The sequence below is a fragment of the Thunnus albacares genome, chromosome 8 (genome assembly GCF_914725855.1).
Source record: "Thunnus albacares chromosome 8, fThuAlb1.1, whole genome shotgun sequence".
Classification (NCBI taxonomy): domain Eukaryota; kingdom Metazoa; phylum Chordata; class Actinopteri; order Scombriformes; family Scombridae; genus Thunnus; species Thunnus albacares.
Genome location: NC_058113.1, coordinates 17,184,442 through 17,205,153, shown reverse-complemented (window position 1 = coordinate 17,205,153; position 20,712 = coordinate 17,184,442). Strand labels below are relative to the sequence as shown.

General features: G+C 36.9%; 3 protein-coding genes across 10 annotated transcripts; all 3 read left to right on the top strand.

Moving 5' to 3' along the window:
- Positions 1-1,463: 1,463 nt before the first annotated feature.
- On the top strand, positions 1,464-11,078 carry smpd5 (sphingomyelin phosphodiesterase 5). Of its 5 annotated transcripts, XM_044359893.1 has the most exons (10): positions 1,465-1,683; positions 6,388-6,529; positions 8,115-8,669; positions 8,757-9,313; positions 9,451-9,526; positions 9,647-9,787; positions 9,905-9,994; positions 10,085-10,148; positions 10,268-10,427; positions 10,663-11,078. In XM_044359893.1, exons 3-10 carry the CDS (start codon positions 8,198-8,200, stop codon positions 10,768-10,770), a joined length of 1,668 nt encoding a protein of 555 aa, XP_044215828.1. In that variant the 5' UTR covers positions 1,465-1,683; positions 6,388-6,529; positions 8,115-8,197; the 3' UTR covers positions 10,771-11,078. The 5 variants fall into 5 exon arrangements, with proteins under 5 accessions (XP_044215827.1, XP_044215828.1, XP_044215824.1 ...); XM_044359889.1 differs by having other exon boundaries at positions 8,115-9,313; XM_044359890.1 differs by lacking the exon at positions 1,465-1,683 and adding an exon at positions 1,696-1,774 and having other exon boundaries at positions 8,115-9,313.
- Positions 11,079-11,693: 615 nt separating this feature from the next.
- On the top strand, positions 11,694-15,007 carry malsu1 (mitochondrial assembly of ribosomal large subunit 1). Its single transcript, XM_044360414.1, has 4 exons — positions 11,694-12,126; positions 12,936-13,111; positions 13,209-13,290; positions 14,661-15,007. The coding sequence occupies exons 1-4, from the start codon at positions 11,826-11,828 to the stop codon at positions 14,816-14,818; spliced, it is 717 nt and encodes a 238-aa protein (XP_044216349.1). The 5' UTR covers positions 11,694-11,825; the 3' UTR covers positions 14,819-15,007.
- A 229-nt stretch (positions 15,008-15,236) lies between these two features.
- On the top strand, positions 15,237-20,666 carry LOC122988210 (peptide YY-like). 4 transcript variants are annotated; one of them, XM_044360418.1, is made up of 4 exons: positions 15,237-19,594; positions 19,782-19,964; positions 20,062-20,151; positions 20,528-20,666. In XM_044360418.1, the coding sequence occupies exons 2-4, from the start codon at positions 19,801-19,803 to the stop codon at positions 20,550-20,552; spliced, it is 279 nt and encodes a 92-aa protein (XP_044216353.1). In that variant the 5' UTR covers positions 15,237-19,594; positions 19,782-19,800; the 3' UTR covers positions 20,553-20,666. The 4 variants fall into 4 exon arrangements, with proteins under 4 accessions (XP_044216353.1, XP_044216351.1, XP_044216352.1 ...); XM_044360416.1 differs by having other exon boundaries at positions 20,062-20,666; XM_044360417.1 differs by having other exon boundaries at positions 15,237-19,964.
- Positions 20,667-20,712: the final 46 nt, after the last annotated feature.

The following is a 20,712-nucleotide window of genomic DNA, read 5'->3' as shown; positions in this document are numbered from 1 at the left end:
ACAGAAAAAAGCCTGCATATATTTGCTTATTCATATACAAGTATGCAAAGTGGAACTTTATTGGAGTCATAAAGCATTTAAGGTCATACAAACTGATTTTATATGCAAACAGAAAGGGCCTGTTACTGTTGTAGCTGCTGGAGGTGTATTGTATTTGTATTTGTTTTTAACATAAAGCTAATTTTCATCTGCAGACACAATAGCACATCACATACACCCACAATGTCAACTAGAAATGAATAGTGTAAACTTGTCAAATTAAAAGAAAGATTATTTGCGTTAATGAGAAGACCATAGATGAAATTTAGATTCAGTGGTTACAGAGCTCAGTGGTTTTTAGTAGATTTGGTTTTGAATTTATAGAGCTAGTTTGAACTACTTTATATACAGTTTGCTAGTTTAGTCCAGTGGTTCCCAACTTAGGGGTCAGGCCCCTCCAAAGGGTCACCAGATAAATCTGAGAGGATGTGAGATGATTGATGGGAGAAAAAAAAAAAAGAAAAAACATTCTGATACACAAATCTGTTTTCAGTTCTTGTACTTCTCTAATCTTAGATTTTTGGTGAAATATTGTATCATTTGAACATTTATTGAAATGAAACCATGTGTGAAGTTTAGAGGGAAAAGTCACTATTTGGTTGAGCTGTTAATAACTCATAATCTGAAATGTGACCTGACTACACACTGCTTTTTGTAAGATAACAGAGGCCGAAAAGGCTGGAAAACACTGGTTTCATCGTTAATAATGTGTTGTATTTTGAAAGCTTGTTATATTATCCATTATGTCAAATCTGCATCTGAAAAGTAACTAAAGCTGTCAAATAAATGTAGTGGTAGAAAGAAAGTAGAAAGTACAGTATTGATACATTACATTACAATACAGTATTATGGAATAGAAGTATAAAGTAGCATCAAATGGAAATACTCAAGTAAAGTACAAGTACCTCAAAACTGTACTTAAGTACAGTACTTGAGTAAATTCATTCATTAATTCTGAAGGAACATTGTTAAGTTCAGGCTACACATGCTGGACTATTGCCTGCTCCACAGTGTACTTTCTGCAGTTTCTGTAAGGGATTTCTTAATATCAGAAAATGCCTTTAGGTTAATACTTGTCATGTGGGATAAAATGTTCTTGGCAAGCACGCAGAAGACAATAATTACAAAACAGAAACAAAAAATATGTACGTCATTTGCAACTATGGTAATGTAGTATAGGTTAGCCGCACAATAAATTGTCCAGTAATTTTAATCAATCAATCAATCAATACAAAAAGTATAGGGATGGGTATAACACGTGTCTTCTTAAATAATGTAGCTCGATTTTTATCCATATTGCCCTCTTGTGTTAATTTGGTAAAAAGGTTCCTATAAGTAATATTCAGGTGGGAAATTATGAATCAGAGTACATCTTACTAGCCAACAGCCTCAGGTAAGGTCACATGACAGGAGGACTCGAAACCATGACAACGCCATTAGGGCGTGGCTTAATAATACCACTAAGATATATCTATGAGAACAGCGTGGGTTAATGTTAATTAAACTATTTCACTTATCCGGCTACCGGAAACTGTGGGTTTGAACATGTGACAGCCTTAAAGATAAGAGCAACGGTTAGAAATGTTTTAGTAGGGAGTTGCTGCATAGGTTCATGAGTCCGTCTGCTCCCGGTCTCCTGCCAAGGTAAGAACCAGCTGGGCTGCCACTTTAGCTGAGTGTTAAGCTAGCTGACGAAAATGGACAGGTGACAGTTTTGACTTCTGATAACTGAAATGTACGCAGACTATGTAAGGCATGTATAAAATATGAGAACTTAATAATTGGTGTGTGCATCGTACAGCAACGTAATGTCGTCGTGTACACCAGACTTCCTTACGATTTCCAAGTCTGTCTTGAGTCGTTTATGGAGTGAAAATTGTTAGCTTAGCATACCTGCATACGGGCGGTGACAGTGTCGTTGGTGAAACTCACTCAACTTACCTGTATGAGTATCAGCTTAGCAAACAGAAACTCACAAAAAGCTCGCATCGCAAGACTGTTGTAAGACTACTTGACGGTTGAAGTGACGTTATCTAGTTTTGAATGAGGCGCATGCATGTATAATCGGGGTGGTGGGGTTTGCACCTTCCCTATATTGAGTCAGAGACCAAAGTCTACAGTAGAGTAAACCTTTGTGTGCAACATGTTAACGTTAAAGGGCAAATCCACCCAAAATCAACAAGAGTTTACATTATGAATAGTGATTTAGGACTGTAAAATCCATCCAGACAAACACTGACAGCAGTCTCAGTGCTGAAAATCAATATATCAGGTCTACAATTTATGTCATCGTGTGATACATTTTGTATATATAATATTTTAGAAATGTTTAAATGAAAATTCAGCTGTATAACAGTGTGAAGACTGTTTATGGAATAATCGGGGGTGGGTTTTTAGATGATTGATGGGAGAGGAAAGAAGAAAAAACAAAGTTCTGATACACAAATCTGTTTTCAGTTTTTGGACTTTTTCTCTGATCTTTAATTTTCAGTGTAATATTGGATCATTTGAACATTTATTGAAATTAAACCATGTGAGAAGTTTAAAGGGAAAATTTGCTATTTGGTGGAGCTATTAATATGCTCATAGGCATCTGAAATGTGACCCTGACTACACACTGCTTTTTGTAAGTTGTCAAAAAGCGGTGTGTAGTACTTTGTAAATGTACTTAGTTACTTTCCACCACTAGAAACTAGGCTATAATGGACCTTCATTTAGAAAAAATGCTGTTCTAATTGATTAGTAATGAGTCTAAAGTTGGAGTAATATCAATCTAAACTTAAAGTACTTAAAGTAGGGACTAAAGCTATAATCAGGAGTTTGTTATGGGCCTTCCCATTCTCTCACTACAATATTTAAACTGAAATTATTGTAAACTCATTAATTCATTCTGAAGGAACATTGTTAAGTTCAGGCTACACATGCTGGACTATTGCCTGCTCCACAATGTACTTTTTGCAGTATTACTATCATGTAAGGGATTTCTTAATATCAGAAAATGCCTGTAGGTTAATACTTGTCATCTGGAATTAAATGTTCTTTGCAAGCATGCAGAAGATGACACTTATTTACAAAACAGAAACAAAAAACACGAACGTCATTTGCAGTTATGGTAATGTAGTATAAGTTACCTGCACAATAAATTGTCTAGTAACTTTAATTAATCAAGCAATCGATACAAAAAGTATAGGGATGGGTTGTTTTTTTTTTTTTTTTTTGGATGATATTGCTCAATCTTCATCCATATTGCCTTCTGGTGTTTAATTTCGTAAAAAGGATCCCATGAGTAATATTCAGGTGGGAAATTATGAGTCAGAGTACATCTTACTAGCCAACAGCCTCAGGTAAGGTCAGGTGTCAAACGAGCTCGAAATCATGACAATGCCATTAGGGTGCAGCTTAATAATGCCACTAAGATGGGTCTAAACAGAAACTCATAGAAAGCTTGCATCGCAAGACTGTTGTAAGACTACTTGACGGTTGAAGTGATATTATCTTGTTTTGAATTGGGTGTATTCATGTATGATTGGGGTGGTGGGGTTTGTACCTTCCCTATGTTGATTTAAATAAACAAAAACAAAAAACATCCCTGTTTTGAAAAAAAACAAAAAAACTTCCCTATTTTTTTAAAACAAAAAACAAACAAACAAAAAAGACTTCACAATTTTGAAAAAAACAACACTTCCCTATTTTGAAAAACAAACAAATCTTCCCTATTTTGATAAGCAAACAAACAATCAAATAAACAAACAAATAAAAACATCCCTATTTTGAGTAAGTGTGCAAAGTCTGCAGTGGGCATGAACCTTTGAATGTGAGACGTTAACGTTAAAGGGCAAATCCACATTAAATCAACAAGAGTTTACATTATGAAAAGTGATATAGGAGTGTAAAATCCATCCGGACAAACACTGACAGCACTCTCAGTGCTGCAAATCAAAATATCAGGTCTAGAATTTATGTCATTGTGTGATTATATTTGAGAAATGTATGTATGGAATAATTTGGGGTGGGTTTTTACTTAATCCCCCCCTTTGACATTAGACTGTATATCTGTAAATACATATAAAGGTGTGGCGATCTTGTTCATTGTAGTCTCACATTGCCAGTGGTTAGCAACACTGTGCAGATGGTGACAGCTGGATTAGGCTGTTTACACCATGTTTTTCTCTTTGCGTCTTCTAAAAGTGATCGTGATGCATTGCATAAGAGTGCAGTAAGCTATTCTGATCTCATCTGACTGCATCTGACTCTATTCCAGTCATGTCAGTACATCTTTCAGTTGCCTCGTGTCTTCCAATAAATGAATAACAATTCAGTAAATTTTTATCCGGGTCAATGACAAATAAGCCTTTTTAAAAAAAATTTTAATAAAACGTTAAAAATGTACAGAATACATTTATTTGATGTTGGAAGAGTGTGTTTAAACAAGTCTTAATGGTTGCACAACATTTACAGGGTTTTAGTTCAGTTTTAGACTATATTTGCAATTTCACCAGACGAAAAATGTCAGGTGGTACAACCAAAAGTTTTTTGAAAAAAAAAACACACTTCCTTCTTTTTTTTTTTTTTTAAGTAATTTTTTTTAGCAAGTATACCTGAGAGTGTCTACTCTGCCTAAAACATAACTATTTTGTAGTTGAGCTGGGCATTAAAAGTAACTTATGGATTCTTTATTGTAAGGGGCGGGTATTTTGGTTTTCCAACATCCAACTTTAGATTTAAATGTATTACCTGTCTTTCCTTTTTTTATATTACATTACATTTTTCATTTAGCAGACGCTTTTATCCAAAGCGACATACATATGAGACTGATACAACACAAGCAAGGATCTAGTCAGGAGACAACAACACCAGTAAGTGCCATAAAGCTTAAGTTTGGGCCCAATAGGACGTAGATGCCAACAGGCAGTGCAACAAGGCAATGATTAGAGTACATAGAGTGCATAGAAGCATGTTTTTTTTTTTGTTTTTGTTTTTTCTCTCCCTACAGTTCATCAAGTGCAGAGGTGTTTGTGAAAAAGCTTGGTCTTTAGTCTTTTCTTAAAGATTGAGAGGGACTCTGCAGATCCACCACTGGGGAACTACTGAGGAGAAGAGTCTAGCTTGTGACTTAGGGCCCTGTTGTGGTACCAGGCGCCTTTTGTTGGTAGAGCATGGTGGGTGGGAGGAGCGTAGACCTGAATGAGGGAGTTCACGTAGGCAGGAGCTATTTTATCTGCCACGTTCTGGATCATCTGCAGAGGTTTAAGTGTACATGCAGGGAGGCCTGCCAGTAAGGAGTTGCAGTAGTCGTGATATTACGAGAGCCTATACCAGGAGTTACCAGGAGTTGTGCTGCACGCTCAGGCAGGTGGGGTCTGAACTTCCTGATGATATACAGGGCGAATCAACACAATCAAGCGACTGAGGCCACATGAATCTTAAAGGTTAGTTGGTCATCAATCATGACTACCAAGTTTCAGGCAGACTTTGTGGGCATGAGTTGGGTTGATTTGAGCTGGATGCTGATGTTTTGTTGTATGGAAGGACTGGCTGGCATGACAAGAAGCTCGGTCTTAGAGAGGCTAAGCTGAAGGTGGTGTTCTTTCATCCATGCTGATATATCGGCAAGGCATGAAGAGATACTAGCGGGGACTGTGTGGTCTTCCAGTGGGAATGACAGGAAGAGCTGTATGAATGCAGTTGCGCCACCCTGACATTTCAGATATGCAGATTTCCGGACAAAGTTGTTTTTAATATTCCAAACAATTTAAGAACAATTAAACTATTAAACTTTATTTATTTGAAATATATGTTATATTAATTCATATTTTAAATTACATATTTAATACATTTCATATAGTGTTAACTTGCTCTGACGGTTGTGCCATCTGACATTTTGAGGGTTTGAGATTGAAAAACGTAAAATATATATAATTTATATGATAAACTGGAAATATGTTCAAATTAAATAGGTTTCATAGAATAAAATGATGCTTATTATGAATCATTTAAAATTATTTAAAACCAAAGTAGTGCCCTCGGACACAAAAATCTGCATGTCATGTCATTGACCCATCTATGTATTTATTTGTTACATTTTTTTTATTAAGTCAGGAAAGCAACATTTAGTAAGTCAAGCCTGATTTAGCCATATACATAAAAGGCTCTTCCCAGTCCCAGTCTCTTCCACACCGTGAGGCAAGCAGCTTATTAATTAAACAATTAACTGTTATGGGATCGGTACTTGGTATCGGCCAATAACCAAAGCCCAGGTATCAGTATTGGGACTGAAAAAGTTGGACCGGTGCAGCCCTAACTACTATCACTGTTAAAATATGATGTAATTATTTTTTTATATTTCAGGTGCTAATTGGGCAGAATCAGAAACAGAAGAGTGTGGTTGGATCATAAAGACAGCACAGAGAAAACTCCAGAAGGACCTGCTGCTTGTGCTCATCTGCCTCTACAACATGGCTGAGAAGGATAGAAAGCCTCTTCTTCTCTGGTAGACATGACCTTATCCAAACACACATCAAATCTGGCAAGATTACGCCATACACAAATTGGAAATAAACACTAATAAAAGATATGATGTGATATATTTTGTGTGGGTATGATTTTATGCATACAGGAAAAAGCCTGCATACATTTGCTTATTCATATACAAGTATGTTAACTGGACAGCCAACTTTATTGAAGTCATAAAGCATTCAAGGTCACTCAAACTGATTTTATATGCAAACAGAAAGGGTCTGGAATAAGACATCTAATATGACATGTTATTTTAACCAATATTTAGTCCAAACTGGGGCATTATAGCTTCAGTCAGTACAAGAAATAATCAATTATGGTAAGCCCACTGATGTCTGCTTGTTAAGCATATGGGATGTACTGTATGGCCCACATCATGGATCATAAGATACAGCATCATGAGTGAGTTTGTTATGGACCTAGCCAGATTGAATTGTTATTTAGTATCACTAGACTATTAAAAGACAAGGTTACTTAATGGTTTAAGTGACGTTATCTTCTTTTGAATGGGGCACATGCATATATAATCAGGGTGGTGGGGTTTGCAACCTCCCTATTTTGAGTCAGAGCCCAGTGTCTGCAATCAGGGTGAATCTTTGAATGTGACATGTTAACATTAAAGGGCAAATCCACGTTAAATCAACAAGAGTTTACATTATGAAAAGTGATTTAGGACTGTAAAATTCATCCAGACAAACACTGACAGCACTCTCAGTGCTGAAAATCAAAATATCAGGTCTAGAATTTATGTCATCGTGTGACATATTTTGTAGGTATTATATTTGAGAAATGTTTCAATAAAAATTCAGCTGTATGACAGTTTGAAGATTATTTATGGATTAATTTGGGGTGGGTTTTTACTTAATCCAGTTCTTTTAAACCAAGACTTTTCTGTTTGCTGCTGCCTTTTTTAAATCAAATTTGAGGCTTTTGATTAATATCTTATGCTGCACAATAACTTAACTCTCCTGTTTCATGTCTTATTCTATTTTAGCCTATTTTTATTTCCAAATTACACTTTTTAATTGCGTTAAAATGTCTTTTTATATTGGCTTGTGTTGCTTTTACATTCTGTCTTGATGCCTTTATGTTTTAGGCTATGTAAAGCAAATTGCCTTGTTGAAATGTGCTATACAAATAAACTTGCCTTGCCTTAAAACGCCCATTGACATTAGACTATACAGCTAATCTCTAAATACACATAAAGGTGTGGTGATCTTGTTCATTGTAGTCTCACATCACCAGAGGTTAGCAACACTGTGCAGATGGTGACAGCTGGATTAGGGTGTTTACGTCATGTTTTTCTCTTTGCCTCTTTTAAAAGTGATCATGATGCATTGCATAAGCGTGCAGTAAGCTAGTCTGATCTCCCCTCTGTATCTGACTGTATTCCAGTTATGTCAGTACATCTTTCAATTGCTTCATATTTTCCACAACTGCATGTGTGGTCATGAAGAAAAAGGGGAGCAAGTTACTCTTGAGAGCCCAGATTGTAAATGTATATATGGATTGTAAGAATAGAGCCATATCATAACACTGATTTCCTTCTCCTGTCTTAGTGTCCAGTGGAGCCTATGATGGAGCGCACAGGAATGCGGCTAGAACGGAAAGTCCTGCATTTTGTTTAGATAAGGGGAAGAGCATGGCCCTGCGCGAGTCTCCATTTCCTAATTGCTTTGTCGCAGGCATCCATGCTGTGGGATGGGCATTGATTCTGCCTTGTTTCTTGTTTCTTGATCGTCTTATTGCGGTGTGCAAGTCCACCACCCTGGAGCGAACCCAGCGACTGGAGCAGGAATGCTACCTCTACCCCCTACAAGTCTTCTTTGGCTCCATCATCTTCTTCATTCTTTTTCTTGCTACAGCCCCCTTGGCCTTCCTAGGCTTTCTGCTCTGGGCACCGCTTCAGGCCTGCCGCAGACCCTTCTGCTACCACCGAGAGACACTATCCCCACCAGAGAGGGAGATGCACAGGGGCTTTGAGCTGGAAGGAAAGGCATCATTTGGCTTTGCATCAGCCAACCTATGTCTTTTGCCCGACAGCCTGGCTCGCTTCAATAACCTTGGACAGACACAGCACAGGGCGACTGCTATTGGCCAGTGCATTGTGCAAGGTGTGGTTCGACCCCATATTCGCATATTTGTTGACTCCCCCAGCAGCTGTGGTACTCTCAGTCCCTCTAACAGCATACTCCCGACAGGTAACTCATCTACATATGGGGCCACAGATAGACAGGCGCAGCCCCTAAGTCACCATTCAGAGAGAGACTCAGCTGAAGGACATGGTCCAATCCCAAGTACCAATAGTCATGTGGTTTGTGTGCCCTGTGATGATACAAAAGAGCCCTCTACAGAATCACCGTCCACCCTCAACTCCAATCCGAACCAGCAGGGCCAAATGAGCCACCGAAGTGCTCCCCGAGCTTTGCTCTCCCAGGGTCTCCGCCAGCAAGACGACATACCCTGGGAAGTGTCGTCGTTGTTTCCAGCCAATGTTGACATACTGTGCCTAGAGGAGGTGTTTGATAAGAGGGCTGCACAGAAACTCGTCAATGCACTAAGACCTGTGTATGGACACATACTTTATGATGTTGGTGTGTACGCCTGCCAGCCACCATGCAGCTGTTCCTCTTTCAAGTTCTTCAACAGTGGCCTGTTCCTTGCTAGCCGATTCCCAGTGCTGGAAGCCCAGTACCACTGCTTTCCAAATGGCCGAGGGGAAGACGCACTGGCTGCCAAGGGCCTCCTTTCTGTTAAGGTGCCTTGTTTTATATCATGTATAAAGCACTTGTCCTTTTTGTGTTGTAGAAATCATATAATTAGTCATTGTTACGTAATACTATTAACACTTATAATATAATATAACATAATATAATTATTTTTTTTATATTTCAGGTGCTAATTGGGCAGAATCAGAAACAGAAGAATGTGGTTGGCTACTTTAACTGTACACACCTTCATGCACCAGAGGGCAAGTTATAATCCTTTTCTGATATCTTCTGTTTAGATTAACTCAAAATTTGGCAGTTTCCTTTAAGGAATCAAACATAAGCCAGGTCTGTGATAGCTAGTCTGTGTCGTCTTAAAACAGGTGACGGGGAAATTCGCTGTGAGCAGTTGAACATGGTAACCAAGTGGATTGGCGATTTTCAAGCTGCCAACAGACTACCTGATGAGGATGTTGTTTTTGATGTGCTCTGTGGAGATTTCAACTTTGACAACTGCTCACCTGGTGTGTGTTTATCTCATATAATTTTCTTTTTTTCCCCTGTTAATATTTTCATGAAAGCAATTTCACTAAAAGTTTCTATAGTGTGTATATAAACACCGGTTTTCTTGTTTTTTCCAGATGACTCTCTAGAACAGAATCACTGTCTGTTTCAGGAGTACAGAGACCCTTGCAGGGCAGGGCCTGGAAAAGAGAAACCCTGGGTCACTGGTGCGTACCATTTCAACCCATTAAACTACAGTACATACTACATACTTGTCTGACAAAACATCATGTTTTTCTTAATGCCTCTTCTAAAAGGTACTCTGCTGGAGCAGCCTACATTGTATGACGATGATGTAAACAGACCAGAACATCTCCAAAGGTACACCCTCTTGCGATTTTGTTAAGCCATTTTCCCTCTGAAAACAACTAAGGTGATATCAAAGGAACTACTCAGTTTGCTCACTAACACTGATTTTTCTTTTCTATGTGTCTGTGTAGAACTTTGGAGAGAGAGGAGCTGAGAAAGCATTATATCTCCCCTCCTGTTCGCAAAGACGGCTCCTCATTTGTTTACCCTGATGCTGGCCAGCCATGGATTGGACGACGGATTGACTATATCTTGTTCCGTGAAAGCTCCATTTCAAAACACTGTCGAACAGTACGTGGCTCCACTTGTGTTTACTTTTTCCTCTCCCCAATTCTCTCCTGTCTTCTCCAATGCCACTTGTCTGCTTGAAGTAATAGGTGCTTTGTGATGCCACAAATAATTCAAGTGCCATTAATTTCATGTATGTCATTTGCATGATAGAGCAATTTCTCACATTAAGTTATTCCCTGTTAAAAAGGCATAAAGCATCATGAAAACCACACTCTCTCTCCTTGTCTCCTCATAGGAAATTGAAGAGGTGTCGTTCATAACCCAGCTGGCTTGCCTTACAGACCATGTCCCTGTGGGCTTGAAACTGAATGTAATGATGGAAAGTGGCCGTACTGATGAATGAGGAATAATGTGAACGAGGTGTTGTGTTCAGACAAAGGGAACAAAATGTACAAAGATGCACATTGCTCTACAGGCACAACAATGATTTGTTTACATGTTTTAATTTGTGATTTCAATGACAATGCACAGACCAGAATAACTCAGGTAGCATTAATATGGACTTATTGATATTTCATAATGTATACAATTTTATACATCGAGGCTTTTTAAGGCCAGGGGTAGTGATTTTGTATGACAATATATTTTTGGAATTTTTCATTCTGAATTTTTCCTATAGAAATAAACAGAATGAATTCTGTATAATGTCTCTTGTTTAATTTGCCATAAATTATAAGGTTGCCTGCTGATACAGTGATACACACTCGGCATGCAGAAAATGTATACATATTATATGTATTATATGTATACATACATATAATGTATATGTATAAATTGTATATAATTATACTTCAAGGACAAGAAAGACAGTTCACAAAGCAGAATGAACAAGCATAACTAGAAAACTTTAGCCTTGTTTCAGACCCCTAACTTTTGGCTCATATCTATTTTTTCAGCAATTCAAAGAAATGAATAATGAGGTGCAGTGAAACAGTAGCAGAGTCATGTTATCAGGTTAAGAAAACTTGAGGTATATGAAATATCCTGAGGTTTTATTATTACCTGTTATAAAACATGCAAGACTGAATATTCCTAAAACTGATTGAGGTTTTGTTTTACAGATTTAAAACATCACCAGGCAAAAGAAAACATCTGAATCACAATTAAGCAATGTTATAACCCAAGATGGGGAAATATACAGTTTATTGAATAATATCTAGAATATCCACCTGTCAAAGCTTGAGGCATACAGATCGTGTATAAAGGCTTGAGGTCAATACCCCTTTTTCGGTCAGTAGAGGGTGCACTTCAAGTATTTCAGGTAAGGCCCAACAACCAACGAAGAAGTCGTACGAACTAATCAAAATGCAGGGACTGGAGTCGCTTCCTGTTTTTAGCCCTTCATACACTCGTGGATGGCATTGACTGGGATATTGTGGTATTGTTTAGGTTACAATCATGAGTATTCTTAATCGCTTTAAACCACTAGTATCACCGGTATGTAAAAGAGTATTAGTGGAACAAACGGGTGTTTTCAGAAGAGTCTGTTCGGTCCCTAAAGCTGAGTGTCACAGCTTGTGTTTGTCTCGGTATTATAGAGCAGATTTAGCCTCATGTCAAGTATCTACTCATTACCTTGACAGTAAGAGATGGTATTCAGAACTGCATAGTGAAAGTAGCAATTCAAAGAAGAGAAGTGGCGTCAATGAAGAGGAAACACCTGAAAAGGAGAGTGACGTCAGTGCCCACCTGAACCAAAGTGAGTAGGTATTCATGTTCAGAGCTGAAATGATAAGTCGATTAATAGATTGAATTTTTTGTGAGGATACGTACCTTTTCCTTGTCTTACATCATAGGAAATTAAAATAGGGGTGAAAAAATAATCAACTAATTGATTAGTCAATTGACAGGAAATTGATCTACTACCGACTTTGTTAATTGATGAAGTATTTTTTTAAAGAAAAAAAGTACATTTTCTGATATCAGCTTTGCTGTTTTTCCTCATCATTTATGCTAATAAACTGAACATCTTTAGGATTAGGACTGTTGGTTAGACGAAACCAGATATCTGAAGGAAAGGCAAGTTTATTTGTATGGCATCTTTCAACAACAAGGCAATTCAAAGTGCTTTACATAGAACATAAAGGGCATTAAGACAGAATATAAAAGCAACACAAGTAAAGACATTTAAAAACAATTTTTAAAAAGTGCTAAAAAGGAATAAGACAGATAAAACAGGAGAATAAAAGTTACAGTGCAGTGTAAAATAATAACCAATCATCTTTGGCTTTGAGATACTGATGGACATTTTCACTGTTTTCTGACATTATATTTACAAAGCAAACTGAGAAATATTCAGCAGATTACTTGATAATGAAAATAATTGTTGGTTGCAGCCCTAAATTTTGACTATTTGGAAGACAAAACTACCAATTTGAAGACATCTGCTTGGGCTCTGGAAAATTGTTAGAGCTGCAACTGACAATTGTTTTCATTAATGATTAATCCAGCAGTTTGTTGCTTTGAATAGTGCAAGGCCAAATGTTTCTGCTTCCTTCTTTTCTGCAGGATCCTCTGAGACTTTCACTCTGGATGTGCTGGTGTCTCTGCTGCATCAGGAAAATGCAGTGGACATCTGTGTGATTAAAGTACCAGAGCAGATCAAATATACAGAGTACTTTGTTGTTGTCAGCGGTGTATCGCCAAGACATCTCCGCGCAATGGCTCTTTATGCCATCAAAGTGGTAATTGATCTTCATTTTCTCTGTGTCAGACTGATGTTTACAGCTGCAACATGTGTTGTTGTTTTTAAAACTTATACAAAGGATGCTTTTCTTCCAGTACAAATTTCTGAAGACGAATCATGATCCACATGTCAAGATTGAAGGAAAGGATGCAGAGGACTGGATGTGCATTGACTTTGGTATGTAAAGTTTCTAGATCCTGTCCAATTTAGACAGCTGATGATGTAAACAGGTGTTAATTTTTTGTGATGAATTATTTATTGAAATAAAACAAAACTAGATCACCAAGCATATAGGGAACTCCACTTAGGGAACAGGAATGAAAAAAGGGGCAGTTATTTCTGGGCTGATAGTGACTCAAACAAATATAGTACAGATTCACATACAGAGAGGTACTGATAAACATGGGCATTCAGCTACAATATACTGTATAGTAAGTTAATTTTATATTATTCCATATCAATATATCAAAAACTCCCTGTACATTAGGAATCAAATCTATCTATCCCACAGATATGACCCATTACATCCCTTGAGGTGTAACATCTACACACAAAAAGCCCCAAATAAAATAAAAACAATGAGTCAATGTAAACGTACAAATAAACAAAACACCCCGACACAAGCAGAAGACAACCACAAAAACGACAAAGATAACACACAATATATGCTAATTAAAGATATACACATATAAAAATACACATACATGTACGTGGCCCATAGTACTAAATAGACTAAATAGAAAGGGTTACGTAAGACGAAATGAGATCAAGGCAAGGCTAATGGTTAGGTTTAGTTAATCTCCTGGATTATTTCAATAGCTTTAGAGCAGTTGATCACAGTATCAACAGTGGCTCCATTGATTCTGGCAGTGGACCTTTCAAGTAGACAAACATTGGTAAAAATGGTAAGCCAGGTTCTCTTTATAATAATAGTGGGTTCAAACCAATTTTGTTATAATGATTTTCTTAGCAGCTGTTGAGGCAGCTAATATTATTCGTTTCTCCTGAAAAGATAACAAAATGTTTGGGTTATACCCAGTAAGATAAAGAGCAGGACAGCTGGGACTTTATCAATGACAGTTCCAGCAATCTTACTGATATATTCCCAAAAAGGTTTAAAAGTAGAGCAATACCAGAACATATGTAAGTAGTCTCCTCTATGAGAGCCAGAACATTTGGTACACAAGTCACTGTCAACCAGTTTTAATCTAAATCTGCACTCCAGCGTAAAGTAAAATTTGTGCACAAACTTTGAGTGAATTATCTGATGAGTGAGATTTTTACATGAGGAAAAAACTGTGTTCCAGACTATTGGCCAAATCTAATCAAGGTTTAAACTGAAAACTGAACTTTTGCTTAACTTTTTCTTACTGGGAGTGGTATGGTGTCACAAAAGGAATGTTTGTTATAAACCGAAGCTACCAGTTTAGTACCAGTTTAGTTTGTAGGAGCGCATCCCAAGGTACTCCATGTGTTTTAAGTGCTGTCTGAAGCTGAAATTAGTGTTTATAATTACAGTTAGGAGTGTCTCTCTGTCTTTGTCTCAGGGAATATGGTGGTTCACTTCATGCTGCCAGAGACCAGAGAACTGTATGAACTGGAGAAACTGTGGACTCTCCGCTCCTTTGATGAACAGCTGAAGAGCATCCCTGCCGAGATGCTACCAGAAGACTTCATATATGATCGTGAAGTCACAAAAGACTAGTCATCTAAGTAGTACTTCACCACCAGACTTGTAACTATGGAGGCTTGTCATTTTTGGAAGCATCCCTTTTATGTCCTTGTGCGTAGAACCACAGCCACCTTCAGTTACTTTTGGTAAAACCCAACAACACATTTTTGTTGGGGATTGAATGACTTAATTGGATCGGGGAAATAAAAAATCCAGATTTCATTACTTGGATTTCTTTTCATGTCTTATATAAAAGCTACACTCTCAGGATCACTGACCCATCATATAAATAATAAATCATAAGTCATTCTTTTTCATTTATATTGGCCATTTGAGGGCATAACAAGTTACCTGTAAAATATAGTTATAGTTTTTTTGTTTGAGTGATTTTTGAGTCTACTGAAGAAAATGTGTGTATGCATGAATTTTTTTCATGGTTTAAAATAAAATGATATTTTAACAAAAATGATAGCTGTCTTAAAATTAATTTTCAATTTTTTTGTTTGTATTGTTACTTAACCACATTATCTGTGAGTAAAATAAATATTTGCTTTGGCAGGATTAAGTTTAGCTGTGTAAGGACATGTTAATATGTTAATTATGTTAACAACTGGTTCACAAAGCATTGTGAGCACAATTTCTATCTGTAATACAAATTTTATTAGAACCGTATTTAAGTATTACAGTATTTAATTTTCTTTTGAATTAATTTTTGCCTTTAAATAAGTGACCAGTGTTGCTTATGGACATGCACACTTGGCAGCTGTAAAGACGTTTAGAACAAATTCTGTTGTAGATTTATGAGAATCTATAATTAGGATTGCTGTTGTCTCTTCAAGCTGCTAGTCACAGATTGCTGAGTTAGATACTTTTTTAACATTTGAACCAACCAGTAGGTGAAAAGTATTCAAATCCTAAAGTAGTTAGAAATACCCCAGTGTAAAACAACCTTTTAAGAAATAGAAGTCTTGCCTTCAGTTCAGTTCAGCAGTAAAATGTAAATAAGCATCAGTAGTACTCATTGTGAGGAATAATCCCTTTCAGAGTGTTAAAATGACCGATATCTTCCTGTGTATTTTAAGGTAGATAGTTTGGGTTGTATAAGTCTGACTAATACTGTTGGGTTATGTAATTATTTTTTATATTATTTTGCATGTAAAATCTCATTCTGCAAAGTAAGTAGTAACGAGAGCTGTCAGATACTGTAAATGTAAAACACAATATTTACCTCTAAAGATGTTTTGGAGCTATAGAAATATTCAAGAAAAGTACCAGAACCTCAAAATTGTACTAAAAGAAATTACTACAGGAGGTGAACTTTGTCACTTACCTATGGACCCCAATTCACTGAGCAGTTGTCTGCAATGAGCAAGTTTCAGGAGCATTTTTCCCAAAGAAGTATTATGTGGAGTTACCAAAACAAGCTATTCCGGCTGATGTTTTAAACCAAATAAAAGCACGCAGATTGCTTCCTCCAGGTAAAGAGAAGTTGTTGGCCAAACTATTAAATTTGACATGCATTCACTTGGCACTTACATGCACCAAAGATTGCTCCGTGAATTGGCAAAATAAAGGTCGGTTGGTCAGGACTTGTTGAACAGAACTTCTACAGTCTGCACCTCTGAAGGCTCATTTAAGTAACCAGCATTTAGAATAGTAAGCTTCTCTAAAAAGCTAGTGTATGTTTCAATAACACCGTGAAAGTGGTGGGTGAACTTTATGATTATCTTCGATCACTGATTTCTACAAATAATTGAAATACACTAATAAATTATCATTTTAGAATTGAGTCATTTTTAACGAACACCAGTCCTTGAAATTTTCTTGAAGATTAAAACTGCAGTTTTTTTTCGTAACCTGCAGACAAAAGTATTTTTCTCAGAGCCTGAAGGCAGATCCAAACAGAGAAACAGATACTATGACTGCACGCACAGACATAGACACATTATATTTTATCCTCCACGACACTTGCTTAGCAAGTGACCATTCCGTTTCATTTACTTGCTGTAAGTCATGCTGGATTAGAACATTAACTAAATGTAGAAATGTAATGAGGCAGGAGATGCCTGCACAGAGCCAGACAGGACCTGGTGTGTGAATGTTTTTGTGCCATGTGGTCGTGTTGTTTATTCTCACACAGTTTGAAAATGAATGATGACTCACACTAATGTTCAGCAACACTGATGGAAACACTGAGAGTCTCAACAGCTTCACATACAAAGTTTAGCCTGAATAAACAAAGTTCTAAATAAAGAATGAATTTAACTAAAGACAGACTGTTACATAAATATTTTAATTTCACTATTTACACGCTATTTAGAGATAATGGTGACATGCATGAGATTGTACAATACCAAATAATGCAATCCTTAAGTCTCAGACCTTTTCTGTCCCAATTATCAAAATGACTCTAAAGGGAAAATTGAAATAAGTGAAAGAAAAAGTTCTGTGCTTGACTCAAAAGTTGTCACTGTGGCTAATGTTCTCATTAACTGCACAGTCATTTTAACCAACTGTTGTGCAGCCGTTAATGGCTATCGTGTTAATGTACTCTATGATGGAGGAGACAGTGAAGAAAGACGATATTAGTTCGTTTATGGAAACAGCAGTAACAGGGTCTTGCAAAATTGATTTATAATTGGAAATAAGGTGCACAAAGTGGCACAAAATTGATAATTTCATTACTCTAGTTTGGACTGATGTTATTAAAAATAAGAGTACATAGGCCACAGTATAAACTTATGTTTGTGCATGACAAACATACTATACTGTATGTTGCACAGAGAAAGGAGCAAATTAATCGGTAGCTGTTCATGACTCCCTGGTAAGCAAGTGACTGAGAATAAATCACTTATCACACACAACTTCAGCTTCAATCATCTACTTAACGCCGACTGTCTTCTTTTAGTGTTCTAGTTTTGTATTTGCGTATGAAAACAAGCCTAAAGTAAAATAAGTGAGCATTTAAGTTCCTTGATATAAATCTGTGTCCTGCAGCCAGGCTGGTACTTTGCTGCAGCCGTTGAGGGTATTTATGAGACTTCCAGAAAGCACAAACTGTATCAGACATGACTGCTAAAGGACTCTGAAATTTATCACCTGACCCTCATCTGAGAGCAATGCTCTGTTCTGGCTGATGTGACTGAGTCATTTACTGAATATTTTAATCAGGCATTTAAGATTGGCCATTTTCCATACAGCACATCCATCATTTCAGAAATGTAAATAATGGAAAGTTCTTTATCAAGTAAAACACCAGTGACTCTAACAGTTAAGTATATTTCCATTTTTATTACATTGCTCTTCAAATTTGTATCAACCTGTTCTGTTATAATTTAACAGGAAAGTTTGGGAATTACACTTTCTGCAAGTTAAAACAAGTCACTCTGGCATACAACAAACATCCAGATATTCTGTATAGGCTATAACATGAGGCTGAAGGTTTTAAGTTCATACATTTCCTGCAGAAAGACTTTGCCATAGCTCTGGAATAGACTTCTCATATGACTGTCATAGGAAACAAGAGCACCGATCAACTGTCAAATTTCAGTAGAGTGCTCTTCAAAGAAAATAGTTGCCATTAAAGTCGTCTTACCATTTAAGGGCTGAAAGCGTTTTGTGCCCTCTATCAACTGGAATTGAAAATGTATGGGTTTGTGCGATTTACTGCCCTTCCTTGAATGATTTGGTGTAATTTGGAACTACAGCATGTGCACTGGTTTTGGCCAAAATGGTTTAGTTGTCTTGAGACTTCATGTTAGTCAGTAGTGTTACACATGTAGCTCTAATGCCACTGTGCCACATACATGTGGATTAGACACATGATGTAGATGAAATACATTATAAATCTTAAAGTACAGCAAAGCTAAAGGGGTTACATTCAAACATTTATTCATGAGTTTGAATATGAGATGTTTGAAGACCTTTTCATTGCATTATATAAGGTACTAATACACTAAAAAAAAACACCTCTTTACCATTCTATATAACTAACAGTTTGATTATACACTTCAGATTCTGTATGCATTATTAATGAATGTTTTTCTGTTTCTTGATGCAAAGTCCCTCTGAATTACTCTATAAACCAAAACATAATTTTTCCAAACATCTGGGGCATCCTGTCATATTTCATCTTAATGTGAGAACAAACAGGCCATCATCAGCCATTTCAAGTTACGCATCGTCTGCTTTATTGAGACTTGTCATGCTGTCGTGTCTCTTCAGTGGACTCATTAAATTAGTAAAAGTTTTTGACTATCTGAAACGTGCTGTGATCAAGTATACTCTTTTCTACCCTTCAAACTTTTAAGACTACCTTCCTGTATTAAGGAGAAAATAACTGCACTGCAAATTGACATGAATCAATTATGTGGGTCTGTGTGAGTTCATGTTAATTAAACTCAACACTTGCTGCTAAGGAACCAATAATGTTGTAAAAACACAAATTGTGGTGATGTAATTCAAGAATATTTCAATCTTTAAAGCACATGAATCTAATGCTATGAAATAACATAACCTGTGCCACTTTTACCTGGTATTTAATGGCAATCAGCATGGTATCAGTTTCATTTGATACCTTCCTTGTTTTGTTACATTTTCAATAATATCTCCATTTGTTTCACTGCCTTGTGCTCAGGGATTATCAAACTAATGAAGCAGTAGATATTTCTCAGGAGAACTCTGAAAGTGAATGAAATGACCCTCCCTCCCCACCAGACACACACTGTATAAAACTCAGGCAATGTTGGGAATCTGACAGAGGTGCTTTGAACGACGTGGAAATCCAACTACAGCAAGGTGTTATATTAAGTAAGCAATATTTTATTTCTCACTTTTTAAATGAAAGTCAATGAGTAATGTTGAATCTGATAGCTTTTATGATCTATGGGAGTATCGGTAAAATATGATGCTTGTATATCATTTTTTTTGCATAACACATTGTTGGATAATTACTTTTTATTATGCAGTTTTGCTATTAATTTTCCTTGTGATCCAGGATTCACTCCAGCGCTGTGATGTCGCTGAGTATTCTGGCGCTCTGCCTGCTGGCTTGTGTTCACTCTGGCATGAATGCATACCCAGCCAAGCCTGCCAGTCCCCGGGAAGGCGCGCCACCTGAGGAGCTTGCCAAATACTATTCTGCACTAAGACACTACATCAACCTCATTACAAGACAGAGGTTTGTTCTTGATTTTCTACAAAATTGGGTTGAAGAATTTTTGTAAGTTCATGCAAAGAGGTACTGACATATTACTTGACTCTTTTTCAATGTGCAGGTATGGGAAAAGAGCCAGTCCAGATACTGTATTTTCAGACGTGTTGGTGAGGGAGAGCACAGAGAGTATTCCAGGATCCAACTATGTCAGGTATGTGCTGCAATATTACAGTTTTAAGCTGCTTTTAATACATTTTCTGGAGCTGTTTTCTACATTGATGTCCCCTAGATATTTTGTAGTTTATGCCAATAGTATACAATATACTGTACAGCATGATAAAATATGTACACTGAGATAACAGAAACGTATAAACACCTGTATCTAACACAATCTGAAAAAGACATTAATGTCCAGATTTTGATCACAAAAATGAGATGTGTTGATTCGAGTTTGTAGACAGAAGTGGTATAATTGATTGGATTGCATTATAGTGAGATAAAATAATATTCGGTCTTCCTCGTGTATGTATATTTGGACAGGCAAACATTAGAAACACCTTACACACTCTAACTTTCTTATGTTGTAGGTATGATGAGCTGCCGATGTGGTGATGCCGCTGAAGCTGTCATTACCAGGCGGACTTTACCACAAAGCCGCTGCCATGTGTGTTACTACTGACTTGAAATGAACCTGTGTTGCATGGAATAAAATATTGTGCCATTCAAGTGCTTTTGTTCTGTTATGTTAAACAGTGGTACACTGAAACATTGT